A 21,982-nucleotide genomic window follows, 5' to 3' on the forward strand; every position below is an offset into this window, starting at 1 on the left:
TTGTATTCAGAGAAGTATCATATTAAACAAAAAAATTTTAAAAAGAATCATAATTTTCCAAAATTCATAACAGTGTTGCTAAATCTCAAAATTTAAGTAGCAACCCTCGTATTATATAACTATATTCTAAATGTAAACTCAGGATGTTCTGTGACATAAATAATAATAAAAAATTTGTGTGAAAACAAAATTTTCAGGGCTAGTGCGTTACTGTTTTATTTATAATTTGCTGATATCACGGCAGATGTAAATACTCGTATTTGATGATACACTTGACACTTATTGAGTATAATATGTTTTATGATTACCAAGTTAGTCAAAATATGGAATACCAAAATACGATTCAAGTTTATGACGAAGAAAAAGAAAATGTTTATTCGATAATAAATAAAATAATAAATGATGGTGAACAAAAAGAAGGCTTTTTCTTGTGTAATGTTAATGAACTTATTTTGAAATACAGAGAATGGAAACGTCTATTTCCTAACGTGGATCCTTTTTACGGTAAGTCATTTATTTATCACAAAACATAAGCCTCATTACAAATAAAAGTATTTTTATTTGTATTTATTTGATATTCGAGTGTGCTACGCTATACTTTGAAGTTGCATCGTAAACTCCAGTGGACTTTATTAGAGAATTCAGGAAAATGATCTTGGGCCGATATGTTTTCTATTATAGACATAACATTCCTTATAGGATGATAATAGTTTCCTAGTTTTGCCGGACTAATGTGACGCTTAATATTTATTATTTATTTAGGATTAATGTTACTTTGGACCTTGGAATAATCAAACAATACATTTTTGTATGGTGTTTTTTATTTTTTTTTAATTCACCCTTGAGATGTATGGCTATCGCGAAAAAAAGTTATTTACTCGGCATCTACCCACTGTATGCAACGATCTATCCAGCTAAGCACGCTATCGAGATTATAACGTAGTTCACTGTCTTGGAAAGAGTACGCAGAAAGCGTGAGATGAATAATAATACTGCAACAGCTTAAATCTGAAGGCAGATTATTCAATTGGCGAATTCACGAAGTTGTTTATCAAAGTATTTCAAAGCGACTGCGAAGTATTAAAAATTTTCTGTTGGCTAAGCAATAGAAAATATAGTTTTCATTATTAATATTTGAATTATGTAATTATCACTTTTTTATTTCTGGAAATTTTTTAAAATTATGCAGCGTTTATGCACTAGCCGCTACTGTTAGAAAGTTTTATGCTGCAATGCATATATTTTGCTGCCTTCTGTTCTATTCTTTCCATGTCCTGGTTATTATGCTACACGTACTGTTACGAACTCGTCCACAATATGGGTCATGAAGCCGATCCTGTTTGATTTTATCAACAAAATGAAAAATTTGGTTAATGAGCCGAGTACAAATTTCGTGAAAATAAAGTGGAAATCTTTGATATTGTTTTTAATAACATATTAACAGCGGTGATTTGTTTATATTGTTTTCATAGAATCAATTTCTAAGAAGGCGTTTTTATCTGTTCGTTCATTTTCTAGAACCGAATTATCGAGAAATTCTTTATGTATAGTCGCTTGTTTATCAGCGAGAAAGTCAGTAGATGGATAGAGTAAGAAGTAAATTGAAATAAATTTTATAACTTAGTTAATTAATGTATTAATGGATAATTATCATAAATAGAGAGAAGTTTAGGTACAGTTTATTTTTTCCAATGTAAATTTTTGAATAAATTAAGTAAGCATGCGAGAAAGGTGTGTATTAATCCATCCCTCCGCTAGAAATAGATTAAATACATTAGGGAAGAAAAACATTACAGTACATACGTTATTATTTGTTCTAGTCAGTTGCTAATTATTTCATCTTGTTTGATTGATTCTTTGATAATCGATATGATAAAGATCAATACTAAATGTCAGATTTACAAATTTACCGCCTGTAGGCTATTTATCTTTTTCCGCCTCTACTGACCTATCTTCTGGTGGAATAGGTTCAGAGTGAGTTTCAAAAATAATTTGTCAAATAATTTACGGCCAAGGCATTCTCTAACTCACAATTATCTTTATATGTTTGCTAGAGCTGTGTCATGTTCGACAAAATTGGTTCTAAATATTCTCGTGATGTACGATGCACGACAGTAATGCGACAGCATCTTTGGAAGACCTGCTAAAAACTTTTTAACATATTTTTGGTCTTCAATTCTGCTTTTGTCAGCCAATATCTAGCAAACCTTTAATATTAAGAACGGCTAAGAACATTTTTTTACAGACTTGGTAACGTACATTATCAATCGTCAAAACATAGGTTCGACTATGAATTCCTTTCGATGATTCTGGATTTTATTAACTTTATTAACATGAGACGTTGTAAATGATCTTCGCTGCTCCCAGTTCATGTTCTTCCAAAAATTTTCAAACAAATATTGCCGCTGTTGTTCGTTTATGTTGTCACATGATCTGAGTTTCGATTTATTGCAAAACGCAGAAGTGCAAGGTGGTTCCATGGATCTTGCAGGCGTCTTGTTTCACATTAGTCTTTACTTTTATGTCTCTTCTGTATCCTAAATGATTTTCACCTTTCATCCGTAATTCTTTATTAACATTGCGTTTATATATCTTTAGATCTTTTGTCGCTTTATATGACTTAACAAATCACCGTGATATGGAACATATTACTGAGTATGACCACTTTTGAAGAAACACGATGGAGTATCTGAAGCACTGGATTGCTGCATAGTGTTCCGGGATATATTATTTATCTGTACATTGAGTATTATGTTTATTATCAATGACTATATCAGAAATTAGGTCTTGAGTATTTGTAGATACGAGAACATCTTAGTTTGAAGTGGGAGCAGATTCGTAATGATTTAATTGTATAGAATTTATATTCGCAACAATATTTCCTAACGTTCTCATTTTCTACCGTGATATTGGCAACTTTCAATACAAAAGGCTGGGGATACTCGATGGCCACCAAAACGAATTCGGATGGTTCCTGCTGCATATCAAGGAAGTAATTATCAACAATTTCTATAACTTCAATTTTTCAATATCCAAGTCTATGTTTTGATCAAATATTTTTTTACATTGTCCTGGCTACTTATAATACTTTTCATAGACTCCCCGAATTTTTTTTCGTTTATTGGTATTGCAATAATTTCTATTTATTATGAGCATTACATGCTTTGATATCAGAAGAACTAGTGTTATCTTTTTTATTCAAATATAAAAAAATAATAGAAATTATTGCGTTCAAAATATAAATTACAAAGAAATAAATGCTGATCTCAAAACAAACCAGACCTTCACAGCTTTTATTATCTCCTCGTTGGAAGAAAATTTACGACCTTTTAAACTTGTTTTCTGTCGAGGAAAGAGATGATAGTCGGACGGAGCCAAATCTGGTGAATAAGGGGGGTGTTCTAGTAATCTAAATCACGAATTTTTTGCATGGCAACATGAGATTTGTGTGCAGGGGCGTTGTCCTGCAAAAACAAAACACCCTTGGATAGCTTTCCGCGTCTTTTCTCTTTAATTTTTCCCGTATAGTGGTCAGTAATGTCGAATAGTATCCAGGTATTATTCTACCCTTTTCCAAAAAATCAATCATGATTACTCCTTGGCAATCCCAAAAAACTGAAGTAAGAACTTTTCCAGCAGATTTTTGGACATGCAACTTCTTAGGTCTTGGAGAACCAGAGTGTCGCCATTCCATCGATTGTTGCTTTGTTTCTGGATCGTAGAAATGAGTCTCATCCATAGTAACAATTCGCTTTAAGAAGACTACATCGTTTTCAAATAATCAAGCACAGATCGAACGCGATACTTCAACTCTTGCACGCTTTTGGTCAATATTCAAAAATTTGGGGATCCATTTTGAAGCAATTTTTCTCATGTCCAAATTCACATGAACTATATGATGAACGCGTTCGTATGAAACATTCAGTGCTTCAGATATCCGTTTTAGTCCAATTCAACGGTCTGTTGTCAGTTCATGTCATGAACTGCATCGATATTTTCGGGGACTGACACAGAAACTGGCTTTCCCCATCGGTGGTCATCTTCAATGGAAAATTTACCTCTTTTGAAGCTTGCAGTCCAATTTTTCACGGTCGCATATGAAGGACATTGTTCACCAAGGGTATTAAGCATATCTTCGTGAATTTGCTTACCTCTTAACCCTTTTAAATATAGGTACTTGATGATGACTCGATACTCCAATTTTTCGATTTTCACAATTCCAGTGGACATCTTCTTTCTTTTAATTTATTGCGTTCACTTTTTTGACGTCAAACTTTACACTGACACTTCTAATAAGCTATTGTTGTTTATTGGGTAAAATTAAATTATAAAAACCTGACAACACCTTTTTGCGAGGCCTTTAATTCACGTAATCATTAATTATATCGTTATATATCGTGCACAAAAGGTCTGATTTTGTGCATAAAAGGGCTAAAGCATTAAGTATTCATATAGAAAGTCAAGTATTTAGTAAATTTTAAAAGTGAATAATGATTTTTTTGTAAATAGAAATAACTTTTTGAACAAAAATTGCCGTAGGCTACAGGCTTATCAGGCTGCTAGTGAATCTATAACTGGTAGTATTGATAATGCGTTTACTTCTCTTTCTATTTTATATTCATATTTGTAATCAAATATATCACATACTTTTTTATGAGTTCGTTTCTCTTACAATCCGTTGCGTATATCAGATTATTTGTCACCACATTGACGCTTTGTTAATTGTTCTGGCGTATTTTATTCTTAATTTGATTTCATTGAATTTGACAAATTATCTTTTGTTTCAGCTGTAAAATGCAACGATAGTAGAATAGTATTAGAAATAATTGCAGCTCTTGGCCTAGGATTTTCCTGTGTTTCGAAAGAAGAAATACGAAGGATTATTTCGCTGAATGTTCCTGCAAATAAAATAATATTTGCTAATCCTACGAAAAAAATCAGCCACATCGTATATGCTGCTACAGAAGGAGTAGATTTACTTACATTTGATAATGAGCATGAATTATATAAAATAAGTGATTGCCATCCGTCTTCGAAGTAAGTATATTTTTTTCCTTCCTAGGTTTAAGTCAATAAAAATATCAATTTTTCATCGACTAAGATAGTAAACTATGGATATGATGTTTACACGGAACGACGGAGCACTTGACTTTACTTAATTTCTTTTTATCGTGTCTTAAAATTAACACTCACTACTTTTTTGTGTTTCCTTTGGAAATCCATATATGCTCTAGTACTAAATACAAACTTCCTTATCCATTCTTCAACCAATCCTTCCCTGCAGATGAAGACAAGTGTCCTTGATTTTTTATTATATCGCAGAGAACAGTTTTATATTGGGAACGTGACAACGAAACACCAAAGTGGACTAACTTTGATATATTTTCCGAGCTTTCGAATACTTATGTATTCATCGTCTAGGACTGAAATTATGGTCAAATACAATATAAGAAATATGTATAAATGTATAAAAATAATAAAATTTTTTACTTACAATATTTAATTGAAATTTTCGGTGATTTTTGATAGTATTAATGCTTGTGAAATAATTTTCATTAATTTTATTTCTATCAATGTCAATTTGGATTTTGACTTTTATGAGTTTAAAAATTTATACAAGCATTAATACTGTCAAAAAATCACCGAAAATTTTGATTAATTATTGTAAATGAAAATTTTATTTTTCTATCTAATTTAGAAACATATATGATTAACAGGAATAGGTTCACGGGCCGAACCGTGTTGGAATTTTAAAAATTCTCGGCGTTTCAGCTCCCACTTTGGAACCATTATCAAGAGAAGGGTGGGGTTAGGGAGGTTAACACTCTCATTGTCGGTCTTGATCTAACTAAGAGAATTTTCAAAATTCCAACGTGGTTCAACCCGTGAACATATTCCTGTTATTCATATATGTAAGTTTCACTTACTTATGCTCGAAAAATTAATCAATTCTTCTTTCCAATAAGATGTGCCTCTGGCGTCACAGCGTATACATTTTCTTGACCTGTTCTATAACAATCAAGGGTCAAAGTGCTTCGTATTTTTTTAATTACTACTGTTAATAAGTCAAATTACATTTGTATGACAACACGTTCTGAGTACGTTCACCATTAAAAATGTCAAACTCATGATGGCAGTGCTAGATATGACATATTCACATCGGTGTTGCCATATCTCAAAACAGTAGCAACCCTCGGAGCTAAAGCAACGAACATGTTAGCTAACTATATTCAGTGAACTAAACAATATTCAGAGAACTATATGTATGAAACGAATAAGATTTCAAGGAAGATCCAAATTTTTAACACTTTGACTGCTACCATGTATTTCGAAATCGACCTTCAGAGCCAAAACTGCACATACGCTAGTATAACCATATATATATATATATATATATATATATATATATATATACACGTGAAATTTTGTAATGTAGTGATGAAAATCACACAACTCATCTCACAAATTACTTTGTTTATAATGCTTCTTTGAAAATCATGTAATTTCAAAAGAACTTGTTTTTCATTTTCTATAATTTTATAATATTTTTTATTTGTTTCTTTTCCTAAATAAAATACTTAAAATTGTTAAATATTTTTGATAAAACTATTTTTTTCTAAAAATATACATCTGGAACGGGAGCATCCTTAAAAGCTAAACAAATTTCAAGTCCACACAGATTCCACACGGCTACATAATAGTCCAGTTACCTTAGGGTTTCACCTCGGAATTTGAGATAATAAGCTGGAAACTTATATACAGCTTCATTTTGACGTTCTAAGAGTTGTCTCAAAAGTGTCATATTATCTCGTGTCTGCGTCGTAAGTTATTCGAGGTGAAAGGTCGCGAAAATCGGGTTTTTGCAATTATCTCCGTTTCTATGGTTCCAACACATATTATGAAAATTAAAGATAAAAGAATTTTCCACAATTTTTGTCCCAACTTTTTTTCTGTACGCTCAAGCCTTTTAGAGATAAAGAGCGCTCCGGCATATATACTGTAATACAAGGTGAATCTCGGTGAATAATATCTTGTATATGGTTACTGAATCATTCCAATATTATCAACAATAAATAATTTGTATTATTTATTAGTTAATATATTGTACTGAATGATATATATATATATATATATATATATATATATATATATATATATAATAAATTAATTTAATTTTATTTGGATAATAGATTGTAAATAAATATATTGATAGATAGATATATTGTAAATAGAAATAAATCAAGTAAATATAATTTGAGTTAATTTTTATTTAGAAGCTGTACTTTTGTTACAATTTGAATTAAAATTAAATGTACATTTAAATGCTTCAAAGATTTGAAGTTCAAAAATATCAATTTTCTTCTTCTTCGTCATCATCATCATCATCTCCTGGGAAATTAAAAATTTCAGTTTCATCTTCATCATTTTCGTTTACCTGAATGATTATCTCCAAACCTTCTAAAATTTCTGGATCAAATGCAGTTTCTTCCTCGTTCGTTTTGCAATACAACAGCATTGAGACAAGCTTGCCCATTGCATTGTCCAAAAGCTAAAGTGCATTGCAGGCCCGATTTTCTGCATCCGCAGCATAAATCACAACCATTCTTATAATTACAAAATATTGTAGTAATTCATCTGGAGCTGGTGGTAATAGTGTGGTTATTGGCTGCAGAAACTCATTTTGGAGTACCCAGCCCCATTCTTGAGGTTCTAAATCATGTCCAAACCATTTTTGAATTGGTAATAAACACGATTTATGTGTTGATAAGCTGCTGCACTTGTTGGTGGAAGATAAGATAGCTGGACGGGTTTATGAAGTTAAGTAGATTTAATGAATTGAATGTATCTATGATGATCAGTATTATTTTCAGATTTCGGAGCAATATACATCTAGTAAGATGCGTACTCATAATTGCTGTACAGGGCAGTTTTATTGTAGAAAAACTTGAGCCATTTCGTTGAAATTAGCAAATTTTTGCAGTAATTTTATAAAAGTTTTTTCCCCTTTATTAAACAGCTCAAAAGTTGTATCACAACCACTAAATTCATGTAGGAATAGAATATTTTTCTTAGAAAGGGGATATTCGTCAAAACAAGAATAGACTTATGTTTTAACATTGCCTTTTCCAGGTTTCTTACAAAAATTCTCTTCTTGATGTAACTGAGTGCGTTCAATTGAAATAACGTGCAAATCTATGCCTTCTTCTATGATGGCGACAGTCCTCTCACGTTTGGATACTTCAATAGCAGTAATATAAATTATTTCTTGACTACTAAACTATAGAGTGGGCTGTACGGAATTGGCCCTACTCCTACATCTAACAATTTCAATGTTTTCAAATGCATCCAACAATTTATTATTGGATACATTTTTTAACAATTTTAAATTATTGATATGTTTGTTATGATTACGAATGGCAGCGTGATCGGCAATACCTGATTTTCCGGTCCGTCCATATTTTGAATAATGGATCTCTTAGTCTGCCCGACATGCCCATATACCAAATTTGGTATTTTATACTTAGAATTGCCCAACCTAACCAATTGTTTTAATGTATGGTAGGATTTATAAACCAATTTAAAACCCTCTATGCTAAATATTCCTTCCAATCCTTTTGTATAAACAGGATTGAAAAGTATCAGAGCAAATTTTCACGTTTTTTTCATTTTGGGTTTGGAAAAAAATGGTTTCAAATAGAGATCTCTTAAACCTATGACGATTGATTTACCTATTTAAAATTATTTTATCAAAACCGCTGAGTACAGCTACATCCTTAATAAAGATCTTTTCCTTATTGTATCTCTCTTATGTTCGATACAATGAAAAGAATCAGCCGGGATTTACCTGCACGTAGCCGTGTTTTTCCTGAATAAATCAATTTCTAGCCTATTACTAATTACTAAAGTAACCAGAAATTCCAAATTAGAAATGTTCAAGCACTCTCTTCGTGAGTTCGCTCATTAGTTGTTTCCTTACTACACATGTTCTGATCCGCATCTCACAATTTTTAACCTCAGCCCTGTTGTCTCCGTTATGGTGTTTGGACACCTACTGATATGCAGCGTTGACATCAAAATAAACATGATCGACAAGTGCATAAATCAGTTTGATATATTTTTTTTTCGAAAATCAAGGGTTCTTTTTTTAAAAAATCTGAAAATTTTCAAAAAAAAATCTACCGCAGTATTATAAAGTATGAAATATATTTTTGTTATGGTAGTTTGAGAAAAGTTTCTAAGCAAACGAAAATTTCCTATTTTAGATTGATTATGAGAGTGTGTACTAAAGAGCCGAACAATAATGGTGTCATTAGAAAATTTGGTGCTTTACCTGGTCAAGAAGTCCATCATTTACTTACAGTAGCTAAATCTCTAAATTTAAATATAGTTGGAGTTGTATTTCACGTAGAGAACCCACAAAATATTGAAGAATATACTCGAGCAATAGAAATAACTAAAATGGTTTTTAACACCGGTCAAGAGCTCGGATATAACTTTAATATAGTTGATATAGGGGGAGGATTTTCAGGAGCTCATGAAGGTGACATTACAAATGTAATTTTTAATTTGTTAATTATTACAACTATAAGTTGACTTTCATTATATCGTTATACCCAACAAACTCAGCAAATGCTCTAGATCAAAATGAAGTGGCTCCTTTGACCTTTTAACAATTTTTTATTATTAGTTTCATCTATATTTTTGTAAGTGACTTTTCAGTCTCAATTTTGCGATCAGATTTAATTTTAACGTTGCAATGCAATAATTTGATTAAAAAATCTGATTTCTTAGAATTTTAGAAAATTCCTTTATATCCTTTTCATTAGAGTAGGATAGAGATAGGTGCGTAGTCCCACAAAATCAATATGCAACCATCAACATATCTGTATATATTGAAGATGGGTTCAAAATACCTTCGTCTTCTTAAATTAACATTTTCGGACAAAGAATGGCGACAATCACGTGTGCATTTAAACCACTCTATTAAGTTTCGCAGCCATGATATCCTTCGTCGACCTACACCTCTCTTTCCCTCTATCTTTCCATGCATAATTCATCTCTGGAATTTGTATCGTTGTCATCTTATCACATGACCGAAGTAATCTATTTTTCGGGCTCTTATGCTAGACAATAATTCTCTTATTGTTGCCATTTCGCGTAAAACTTTTTCATTTGTGATTCTATCTGTCTATGATATTCGTAGTATTCTTCTCAATATCCACATTTCAAAGGCTTAAAGTTTTTTCATTATTGCTTTATTTAAATTAGCTGCCTTCATTCCGTACAGAAGGATCGAGTATATGTAACATTTTATCAATTCGTTATTCAAGTTTTTCATTTCATAAAATGCAATTTCAATTCTTAATTTTATCTCTTCAGTGCTATCATTTGTCGAATTAATCCAAGTCCCTAGATATTTGTATTTCCGTCCTTTTTAAATACGATTATTTCCAATTTCTAATTGTGCATTCTGATCTTGCAATTTCGAGAAGTGCATGTATATAGTTTTATTTAAATTCATGTGTAGCCCATACTTTTCGCTGACTCTCCTTAATTTTTCTGTAATTCTTTGAAAGTCTTCTATATTGTTCGCTTCAAAATACCAAGATGAACTAAAATAAAATACGATTTTGAGAGATTGAAAAACGCCCTTTAGAGTTGTACGGAAAAGTGGAAAATAAATTATTGTCTAAATAAAATACAGTTCAAAAAAACTGAGTGAATTATACTAAGTTGTCAAAAAAAATTATAAATCAAATAAACTATAAAACACGCAATAAACTAAAAAGTGAACAATAATTCACTAGTTGACTTTCCTTTATTAAAACCTCCATGGTACTAGACCACTGTCTCCGTCAAATATTTGTCTATTTTATTTCTGATTATTCTAGTTAGGACTTTGTATGCGACATCCAAGAAATTAATACACCTACAATTCACGCAGTCTGTGACATGCCCCTTTTTATGCACTAGGGAAATAATATCCTTATCCTATTGGTTTGACATCTGCTCTTTTTCCATATATTTTTAATCAAATTATATATTCCATACCTCAAAAGTTCACTACCGTACTTTATAACCTCTATTGGAATCCCATTTTTACGTGCATTTTTACCATACTTCCTATTATTTATTACTTCGTCTACTTCTATATTCGATGATTCATTGTCGCTTCTTCTTCAAGCTCGTCGTTTCCTCCATCATGTAGCAGTTCATTGAAATACTCTTTCCATCTGTCCAGCTTTTCTTTATATTTTCACTCGTCTTTGTATTTGTAAGATTTCGGTCGTATTTGGTATCTTAACTCTTTTTGCCTCTTGTGTGTCCTCCAGATGATTCCGTTTCCCCTCTCTGCATAAGTTTTTAGTTTTTTACCCAATCTTTGTAGTTGTTGCTGTGTTACATCTTTGTTTGTTCTCCAGATTTGTGTTCATTGAATTTTTTTTGACAGACCTTCATACTTCAATACAATTCGTTATATTTCACTACATCCTGAAGCTTTCTTTTATTCTCTCGTATTTCTTCTTTAAGTCTTAGTACCAGCAATGGTATGAGTCCGCATCCGCTGCTATGTAGCTTCTGGTATTTGTTATCAATTTTGATCCCTTGCTTTCCACTAAAACATGGTCGATTGGGTTTTTTGTTCGGCTATCTGAAGAAATTCAATTCAGATGTCTTTATGGATGGACTTAGGGACAAAATATGTGCTCATGATCCTAATATCATTACTGACTGGAAAATTCATCACCTTATATCATGTTTGCTTTCCCTACATGCGATTTTTCTGTGGTGTTTCTTATTACCGACTTATTACCGAGTATTAAAATTCTAATTACTAATTTTACATCATATTTTGACTTTTATTGTAAATGAATTTGATTCGCTCATAGATTTTATTTTCTACTTTCTGGTCTTTTCCCTTTGATGAAGCATGTACATTTGATAAATTCTCATTAACTTTTTGTACTCATCCCTTATCCTTAGCAAGCACATTCTGTCTTATGTGGCTTCAAAATTCACTACTAAGCCCTGGCTCTTCTTACCACTATAAATCATGTTCCTAGACGTTTATTTAGTCTCCCACTACTGGAGAAAATATAATACTTAATTGATATTATGTTTGTTTGGTTTGTCTCTTGCATAACCAGTATGTAAATTCTATACTGTTCCATAATTTTTCTATTTTTTTCAGAGCTCCTGCCTCAAAGGTGCTCCTCGATTCAACATTTGGTCATTACTAGATTCGTGTTTGTTTCTGTGCGTGTATTTATCACTTCCCAGCACCCCATTTTTACTGTTTTCCTCTATTCTCTCGCATTCTTTACTTTATTTTTAATTTCTAACTACAATTTTGCTCAGCTGTTGTGAAATCACTGTTTATATAGATTTTTTCCTCCTTAAAGTCTTTTAATTTACTCTTTACCCTCATCAGTTTTCCCTTTCCTTCGTAGTTTTCATTTGTACGAGGCATGTTTTTTTCTCTAGCTTCGCCACCGTCTTAATGTTAATATCCACGTCCAAAATTTGCTTTATCAGTTTCTCCATTGCTCTCTTTATCACTCCCGCACCATTTGTATCGATAGCCAGGCTTCATATTACCACATTATCTATTTTGTTGCCCAAATCTTTTAATTCCCTATCAATTTGTTTGTTTTCTTTTCTAATATCTTCATTTTCTTTGAGTAATTTTTAATTTTTTTTTCTCTTAAGTGTTTTATTTCTTCTGCGTATTTTTCTCCCAATATTTTGTTTTGTTTCTTGTTGGTGATGTTTTCGTGCTTTTCCGACTTCTTATCAACATCTTCATTGTTACTATATCCTTTTACCGTCATCCTTCAATTCCCCCTTCAATTTATCAATTTCCATTTAGCTTAAGAAATATGTTCACCTAAACGGATCGAAAACTATGACCTTTTGACCTTAGCAACGAGTTTTTATCACTCTTTCTTTTTATTCTTTTAGCTTATCTATTTATATAGTAGTTCTAATATTTAGTGAAGATTATTTCATAACTATTCATAATTTAGTTTACAATCATCGTTGCTTTTATCAATTAAGGATGGATTGTGAAATACAGATTCGCAAAATTCATCTTTTTGTCATAAAACTGTGAATATTCATGTTACACGAAAAATTTCACAGAACGGTACTTTCAGTTTACAACAGCGTTGCGTTTATGATAATCTCCATAACAGAAAAAATAGTCCGTTGTCTTTGCACGCAGAAACATTAATTGTTCTCGAAGTCTTGGACATCCTCTTCATATACTTGAATGACTATATATTTTGGAACTAAACTATGTTGTAAACTTGTAGGTAGCAGAAATTATTAGAAGTTCTTTAAGTTATTACTTTCAAGGGAACGAAGTAAAATTCGTAGCTGAACCTGGTAGATACTTTGTTGAAACAGCGTTTAAACTGGTATCTTACATCCATTCTAAAAGAACAATGTCGGACGGTATTAGAATGTATCATTTAGATATAGGCGTTTATAGCGGCTTAGCTCCAATCATTTTTAAGAGATTTTTCACTTGTAAGCCATTGCAAAAGGTAAGAGAAAATATCTGTTAACACGAACCCAATCGATAATTCATTAAAGCCTATAGTACAGTCATTTGTTGCTCAAGAAGGGGGTACAGAATAAATGCACACAACGTTGGCAATTTTGAAAATTGGTGATTTTTTAGATTTCCACGCGCTATTTTCGAATTTTCACTTTGCAGCCTAGTAGACAACTATTGGACAGTGAATATATATTCACTCTCTATATTCACTTTTGTGTCCACCTAGAGATAAGGATAAGGTAATTCAGCCAAATTCCTTTCTAGGGAAACAAAATGATTACAATAGTTTGAACAGTGAGAATACTTGAGTAAAGATCTAAATATCAATCGATTTTATCACGGATTTGAATATATCCATCTACGCCACGCCACGCCTCGTGTCAAATATGTGTGCATATTTTTTTTCATTCAATTCAATTGTCTGCGTACACACTCAGACCACCACACGCTACCACACTTCGCGCCATGCCATACCACGTGAGTCAGAATTCTCAGATGTAACCGACGCGTTTTAGGGCGTGTGAATGCCCTACGATTTTTGTTGATTTTATGGACCCAAAATCTTCTTCTTCTCTTGCTGTGCACAAGCATAGCCGTAGCAGCACATTCTTCTTGAAACTCTAGGTCACTAGACGAACTACTAGTGCTCTCCATAACGTACTCAAAGCTAATGAAAATTTTTCTGTTCAAAATTATAGAATAAAATGAGCGCGTCGACACGTGGCGTGTTACAAATGCATTATGCATTTTGCAATAGAAAATTGTGATTGCTCCGTCATAATAAAAAGAAAATGCTGTTTTATTATGGATATACTTGTTTACAAAAGTATTCTTTTTGGAAACAAATCGAAAATTTGTAATGTCAAGTCATTCCTTCTTAAGTTGCGATAGATATTTTGCGCATATTGAAAAGAGAAAACGAGTGGGATAGTTTGCAAAAAATGCAAATGTAAACTGAGAATACCCAACAATTTAAAATTAGAACATTAAATGATATGAAAGAGTTTGTATTTTGAGAAGCAATCAATCTTGTTCTTCTGTAGGATTTTTTCATTAAAGCTCGGAATAAAAAGATATTTTATTTAAAGAGGTGTTGGTATTTAGCACCGTTTTCAGGTCCTATTATATCATCTCTTTCAGGATGTCATGATTTTCATTTTATAGCTGCTTTCAAGAATTGTTCACACATAATTGAAGTATGATATGTAATAAATGCAGTTTGTATAAATTTTTTGAATGATAAATATATTGTAAAGCAAAAAAGCATTGATTTATTCAAAATAATTTTAAAACTTCTTTATTTCTTAAATTTTGACTAAAAAATAATATGGAATTATGATATAAATACAACCCTTTTTCTCAGAAGATAAGACTACTTTTACCAACAACTCAGGTCTTTTTGTCCACGTGTTAATCCCAGAGCTTCATTCCACACTTATATCTAATAATCAAAATGTTAGTATTGTGATTTTATTTATAATTATCTCATTAGGAAATGTCTGAACCTCTATATCCTAGCATACTGTGGGGTCCAACTTGTGACAGTACCGACAAAATATCGGAAGACATAGATTATTTACCTTTAATGGATATTGGAGAATGGTTTATTTTCGAAAACACTGGAGCATATACATTACCTATAACTTATGAATTTAACGGCTTTACGTTACCGGCTATCCATTCTGTTATATCTAAAAGTAACTGGTAAGTATAGTGTATTCAGCATTGGAAGACAGTAAGTATATCTTGTGAAGATGATTGCCAGAGAATTTGTTGAGTGGGTAAAATATTGAGTGCTTTGAATTCTACAGATACAAAAAATTGTGAAATTTCAAAATGTTGTAGAGGGTATTCTATTATTCGGAGTTACATAATATCACAATAACTTCAACAAAATCTATTACTCTACCTGCGTTAACTAAAATGGATTTTTAGAGCCCGATCCAGATTGTCCACGAGGCTACACGACAGAAAGTGAGTGTGAAAATGTGGATGATCCACTTTTGTCCCATCATCTTCACACAACTCGCCTTCCTCGCTGTTGCTTCGTATCGTAGTCTAAGAGCTTGTCGCCACTTCGACTAAGCTACTTTTACAAGGCTCTGTTGAATCTGAAAGGTACGATATGGGCAAGTTTGATGTACAAACTGCTTTTCTGTATGGTAAACTTGAAGAGGATGTGTTCATGAATCAACCAGCTTGTTTTGAGGATGGAAATGGTCGAGTATTTCAACTCAAGCGCAGACTTTATGGACTGATGCAGTCACCCCGCTGCTGAAACCAAAGGTTTGTTCAGTTTATGGAATATCATAACATAGTGGCAAGTGTTGCAGACCCCCCCCCCCGTCTTTTCGTCAAAAAGTACACCATAGGTGGAAAACTGATGGTTGCCATTTATGTTGATGATGGGATTCTGGTTGGTGATAGACTTGAGATTGACCAGTTTATGTCAAAATTAAGAACTGAGTTCAGGATCACAAATGGCTCCTTGGATACATTTCTTGAAATGCAAGTGAGTTCAAAACTGATGGTTCCATATTCTTGCATCAAGAGGCTTACACCAAACGCATCTTAAGAAGGTTCATAGAATCAAATCCTGTAAAGACACTTATTGAAAAAGGCACTCGTGGCATAAATGGACCACCATTGGAAAAGAGTGTCTAAAGGAATCTGACTGGAAAGCCGTGAAAAGGATATTTAAATACTTGAAGGGGACTTCACATTCAGTCTGTTGTACTGTGGAGGTATAGCCTTGGAATTCAAGTGCTTTACTGATTCCAATTATGCCAACGAGCCGACGATCAAGATGTGGATTTGTTACTACTTGTGTTGGAGCTGCTGTTACATGGATGAGTGTCAAGCAACTAATCGTAGCATTCAGCACAATTGAAGCTGAATATGTGGCTGCACGTGAAGGCCCGAAGGAAGTCGTGTGGCTGAGTAGGTTGCTGAACGAAATAACAAGCCTGTCTCGGTTACCAACGTTACTTGTTGACAATATGAGTATTATAAGACTAATCTAGAAAACACAGTTTCAACGTCGGACTAAGTACATAGAGGTGTGCTTCCACTTCATACGGGAAAAAGTCATTAATGAGCAAATCAAGCTGGAACAAGTTTCAAGTCATCATCAGCTTGCTGATATGTTCACGTAGAGTCTTCCTGCTCTTGCTTTCTCAAGTAATAGGAAATCTATTGGATTCTTGTGTTTGGGGGCAGGTGTTAGAGCTACCTACCTCGGACTTGGTCAAACACTGGCCAAAAACAAATCACCCGCTGTTTACGTATTGATTTCTGTAGCTATTTATTTTTTTGGCATTGACATATTATTGATTATATATCAGTAGTCGTTTTTCAATAACATTGTCAAAAGTTCTAGTTCTTTTTTAATTAGAATTTAACCCAAGAGATACTACCCGTCTTGGCAACTTTCGATCCATTTTACAGATACTTGCAACCGAGCAAATCATCTGGCAATTTTTTTATACTCAAAATTGTTTAATTAAAAAAAATATGCAAAAAACAGTGGATATTGTTGCAACCCTACCAGAAGTTGATTTTTTTACTTTAAATATATTAAATAACATATAGAAAAAGTTTCAGCATTGTGAAAGTAACTTAGTCGAAGTGGTGACCAGCTCTCCGACTATCGGGTTTTGGGGCGCGAATCAAAGGACATGAACGGACGAGACGAGGCAATCAACCACATTCTCACCCTCGCTCACTTTTTTGTTGACTGCTGCATAGTAACGACGCATACAATTTTTTATCATATTGGAGTTTAGTACTACGGTCTCCACTCGCCTAGACTTACGTCACGAACCTTTAGGATGCACCTCGCGAGAGACTGGAGCGGGCGTAAGGATTACGTCGAGTTGGAATAGAAATTAATAATTTATTATTTTCAAATGTTCGAGAGGCATTCGTTTCAATTTTCACATCATTTTTAAATATGTTTCAAAACGTATTTCCGCTTTCACTGAGACGTTTAAGATGTTTCGCTTATTTCAAAACTTGAAGCTATTTAGAACCGATTAATTGGGATTTTAAGACGTTTTCTGACTTTTTCAGAAACCTATAATCGCCGCAACTGTGATCAATTCATAAATTCCATTAGCTAATTCTTACATAAGTCATATGAAGTTTTTTACTAGGAAGTTAGCCAATACGACGGATCTACATAATATATTTAATAAGAAAGTCGTATTGCAGAAGTTTACGTATATTTTGTGATTACTCATTTAATTGATCCTAAAATGTCATATAGATATTAATAAGCTATTTTTTTAGGTTATACATACTGGAAAACGCATCAGTGCCAGTTAAGAAGTCAAAATTTATTTTTGGAAATTCTATGGAAATTTATATGTCGGGTCTCAACAACCCATATATTTTCAACCGATTGTATTATTGAAATAAAATAAATTGAATAACGCATTTTCAGTGGTAGATTGAAATCTTCATTTAACATCAGTAAATGAGATACTAGTGAAATATCAGTTTGCAATTAGAAGAGAAACTAGAATTGTAGTAAAAAACTCGTTACATTGGCTTTTTGCAATGCGGTCCATATGTACGGAATAAATTCAATTTTAGTGTGATTATGTACTATGTACAAAAAGCCCGAAACAGCTCGATTTTTATTCTTGTTTTATTCTTTTATCTAGATTTTTTTATTAACTTCTTAGTGCCTACATTACAAAGACTTTTTCCTGATGTTAACCACCAAAATAAGGTAGATCAATCTATTTACTACCAACAAGACGGAGCTCCATCGCATTTAGCACGTACAGTTAGAAATTATTTAAATGAAGTTTTTCCCAAAACGATCGAATGGCCGGCTAAATCCCCCGATTTGAAACCTCTCGTTCCCGTCTTATGGGCTTATTTAAAATCCAAGGTTTATTTTCACAGACCCAGACAATATTACGGATTTAAAAGTTGAGATAACTTAAGAAATTAACAAAATAACCCCTAAGGTCATACAAAATGTTGTGTTAATTGGATGTTTTATTTCTAAATTAATAGGTGTCGACTTTGTATAATTGATATTTAGCTAGAAGATTAAACTTGCATTCTTTCACAAAACATTTTTACCGTAGCACCGTTTGTTTCTACAAGTTTTTCACTATTAAAAACTACAATAACCTTTATTAGTATACATAATTAATAGAAGATATTCAGTTTAGGTCAGAGTTTACTTTCATTTAATATTAATAAAAACATGATGAAGATTTATTAATTAGCGTAAATATAGAGCAGATGTTTGGTATGTCCAAAAATTTTGCTGTTTATCGACATCCACTAATACTGCAATCCACATAAGATCAAGAATGTACATTACTTCCACCCTAAAAACATAAGAGTAAGGGATTATTGCAATATATCAGTTACGTGCTAAAGGCTGCTCGACATGATGCAATACAACGTCCAATGCAATGCAATTTTTCTTCATAAAAAGCATGCGCAGATGAAGTTCAGCTCATTGTTTCATGTAATATCTCGCACTTGCAGCCTCATCAGTTTGGTGCCATTTTTATTGCGTGCAATCTGCAATTCTAGGGAGAAATCTAGTTACTTTTGGCTTAACAACCAATCTGTCCATTAGGCTTCACATGCAAGGCAGCAGCAAATAATTATTGCTTCGTTACTTACTTAGTTCTGTTATCATTATTTTTAAGCCGGTCACAAAATATTGAATCAAATTTTAGGTAAGGAATTTGTTTAATTCACATATGGGATTTTTGTTAGTGGTAACCATGATGCAATGGCAAAAGACTTGCATAATGTCAATATTCATGGTGCAAGAAAGATTTTAAGTCATAAATAATTATTAATTTATATAGTTTTTAATTTTTCTATGTATAATAAAGGTTGAAACATTGTTGATAGATGGCGGTAGCTACGCCGTTTGAATTAATGTTCGACTAAACACCACGTATATCTCTTATTTTTTAAACAAACATCAGTAACATTTCTATATGAAGAAAGGGAGATTTTAATTTTTTATAAAAAAATTCAAACTGAAATATTAATCATAATACATCATTCTTATATCTTAAAAATCAATGCATGCTAGCATGTTAGGGAAGGAGAGTTTATTTTTCAATCAAAGCTCTGGTTTCCATTTTTACCTTTGGAGTGTGTTTTTGGAGATATAAAAGCTGAAAGCTTTGCCTCCTATAAATAAAGTTCACATCTTCAAGAGTATTTGAGGGCATTTCACATCCTTCCTCAATGTTCTGAATTGTTCTATCTCCCGCCCATGCAGAAGTTGCCGTTTTCACTTTAAAGACGCGCTTTCAAAACTATAAGAATAAAATTTCTCCTGGTATTAATTTCAATAACAGTCTAGAAAGAACATTCGAGGGTATTTGAGAGCTTTTCACATTCCTTTACGTGTGGGCATGTTCTTCTATCTTTGTTGAAGAATCCAGACTCTACAGTTATTTTTGTAGCAGATGTCTGCAGAAATTGCGGTTTTTTATTATGAATGTTTGGCGATCCTGATAATTACCTTTTCAAGTGCGGTCATCTTAACTTTTATTTAATTCATGTAATTCAGTTCCCTTGTAATTGGAATTTATTTTTTCAAGTAATTGAAATTCTAAAAAACAATAAATTGTTTCGGTCTAATTTTGTGTAGATTAGAACATGAAAATCATATCAATCTTCCACAATCGCAAAATGTTTCCATTTTTACCTTAAGATATACATTCTTCCTTTAGAAACTTCTAGAAACATCAACGTTGTTGTTGAACAATTAGATATTTTATTCGATAGTAGAATATGCCCATTTGTAGAGGTACATAAATCATGATCTGTCATAGATTTTAACGTTTTTTACCAATGAACTGTACTGATTATAAAAAACAAATATTGAAGTGTGAGTAACTCGATGTAACTAGATACATATTTTGAAGTTAAAATTCAATACAAACTACCATACGATCTCATATCAACTCCCCTAGTGAAGACAAGAAAAGTACTGTTTACTAATGAAGCTGGTTTCACACGTGACGGTTTTATTAATTCCCACAATTTACATTTATGGGCAGACGAAAATCCTCACAATACAATTCAAAGAAAGAATCAACATCAATTGTGTGTTGATGTGTGAGCAGGAATAGAGGGCATCTAATAATTAAGTAGGTCCAAATTTTTTAATAATAATCTGAATAGTCAGCGATACTTAGAATTTCTTCTAAATGATTTCTCACCCATGTTATGTGATATTCCCCTAAATATTCGCAGAGACATGAGGCGATGGATGTACGATGGTGCCTCTCCCCACTTTCTAACTAATTTGGGAAATCATCTTTCCTAATAAGTGAATTGGTTGGGAAGGTCAATCATCATCATCTACTCATTCCCGAATTTTTTGTATCAAGTCTTGGAACATTTATTTAGATACAAGAAAATTATAAGTCTTCTTAGAGAAATGATTTATGATCATGTCAATGACCACCTACATCAATGCTATGCAATTGCTACAAAAGTCTTCATAACTGTTAAGACCAGTCATTTTCTAGAAAGCTCTCAAATAATTGATGAATTGATTTATTATCCTATGTCGTGAAACATCGAACATGAATGTGAATGTTCCTTTAGATTAAAAAACAATCAGAAAACACACATAACCAAATCATGTGAATAGGGTGGACGATGCATTTTCGTAATGTAAGATCAATCCAGGAATATTGACTAACTCAAGAATTTCACTAATTCTGTACTACGAACACTGGGTATATAATTCTCATGACATATCTTTGCTTTTTCGCAATTGTTGATGTGGTGAATTGGTATTGTTGGTGCATTGTTGCCAGATCTAGCTCCACTAATCACGAGTGACCCCTGTAGTAAGAAATAATGCTAACGAACAGCAGTCTTAGTATGAACGATATGAGTACCTAAACATTCCAATGTTAAAATCAGCTACTAAGACAATAAGTGAAGACAAATAAAAGATACCGTTAAGGCGCGGAAGAGTTCTGAACTTTTTATTGTGCATAAACTAAGAGACAGGTTTTTATATAAACAATATTACTAAATCATTGGAAATTGACAAGATAACGAGTATCACCTGAACTAATGATTGTTGAAGTATCTTGGATACTGAAATAGAGTTTCGATCTGACCATCTGTTTCTTCATTAGCAGTTTTTAAACATTCCTCTTCCTTCAACTCAACATTCGGTTCTTCAATGTCTTCTCCCGGCTTTGTTTTTTGTGCTAATTTTTTTTTGTAAATTTCATCTGATGGTACAGATGTTAAAATGGAAGATTTAATGTTGAGTTTTGGGCTCGGCATATCCCAATCTGAACTTAACACCGACTGCCGTTCAATTGTTTCCACTTTTCCTGTAGGCAAAAGTAGAGATACTTGTCGACCGGTTAATCTGAAAATAAGTATGTCTAA

At 32.6% G+C, this 21,982-nt stretch overlaps 1 protein-coding gene across 2 annotated transcripts; it reads left to right on the top strand.

Annotated features, from left to right (window-relative positions):
• Positions 1-280: 280 nt before the first annotated feature.
• On the top strand, positions 281-18,003 carry LOC130444973 (ornithine decarboxylase-like). Of its 2 annotated transcripts, XM_056780374.1 has the most exons (6): positions 281-504; positions 4,788-5,037; positions 9,264-9,555; positions 13,317-13,550; positions 15,057-15,268; positions 17,855-18,003. In XM_056780374.1, exons 1-6 carry the CDS (start codon positions 294-296, stop codon positions 17,976-17,978), a joined length of 1,323 nt encoding a protein of 440 aa, XP_056636352.1. In that variant the 5' UTR covers positions 281-293; the 3' UTR covers positions 17,979-18,003. The 2 variants fall into 2 exon arrangements, with proteins under 2 accessions (XP_056636352.1, XP_056636353.1); XM_056780375.1 differs by lacking the exon at positions 13,317-13,550.
• Positions 18,004-21,982: the final 3,979 nt, after the last annotated feature.

The sequence above is a fragment of the Diorhabda sublineata genome, chromosome 6 (assembly GCF_026230105.1).
Source record: "Diorhabda sublineata isolate icDioSubl1.1 chromosome 6, icDioSubl1.1, whole genome shotgun sequence".
Taxonomy (NCBI): Eukaryota; Metazoa; Arthropoda; class Insecta; order Coleoptera; family Chrysomelidae; genus Diorhabda; species Diorhabda sublineata.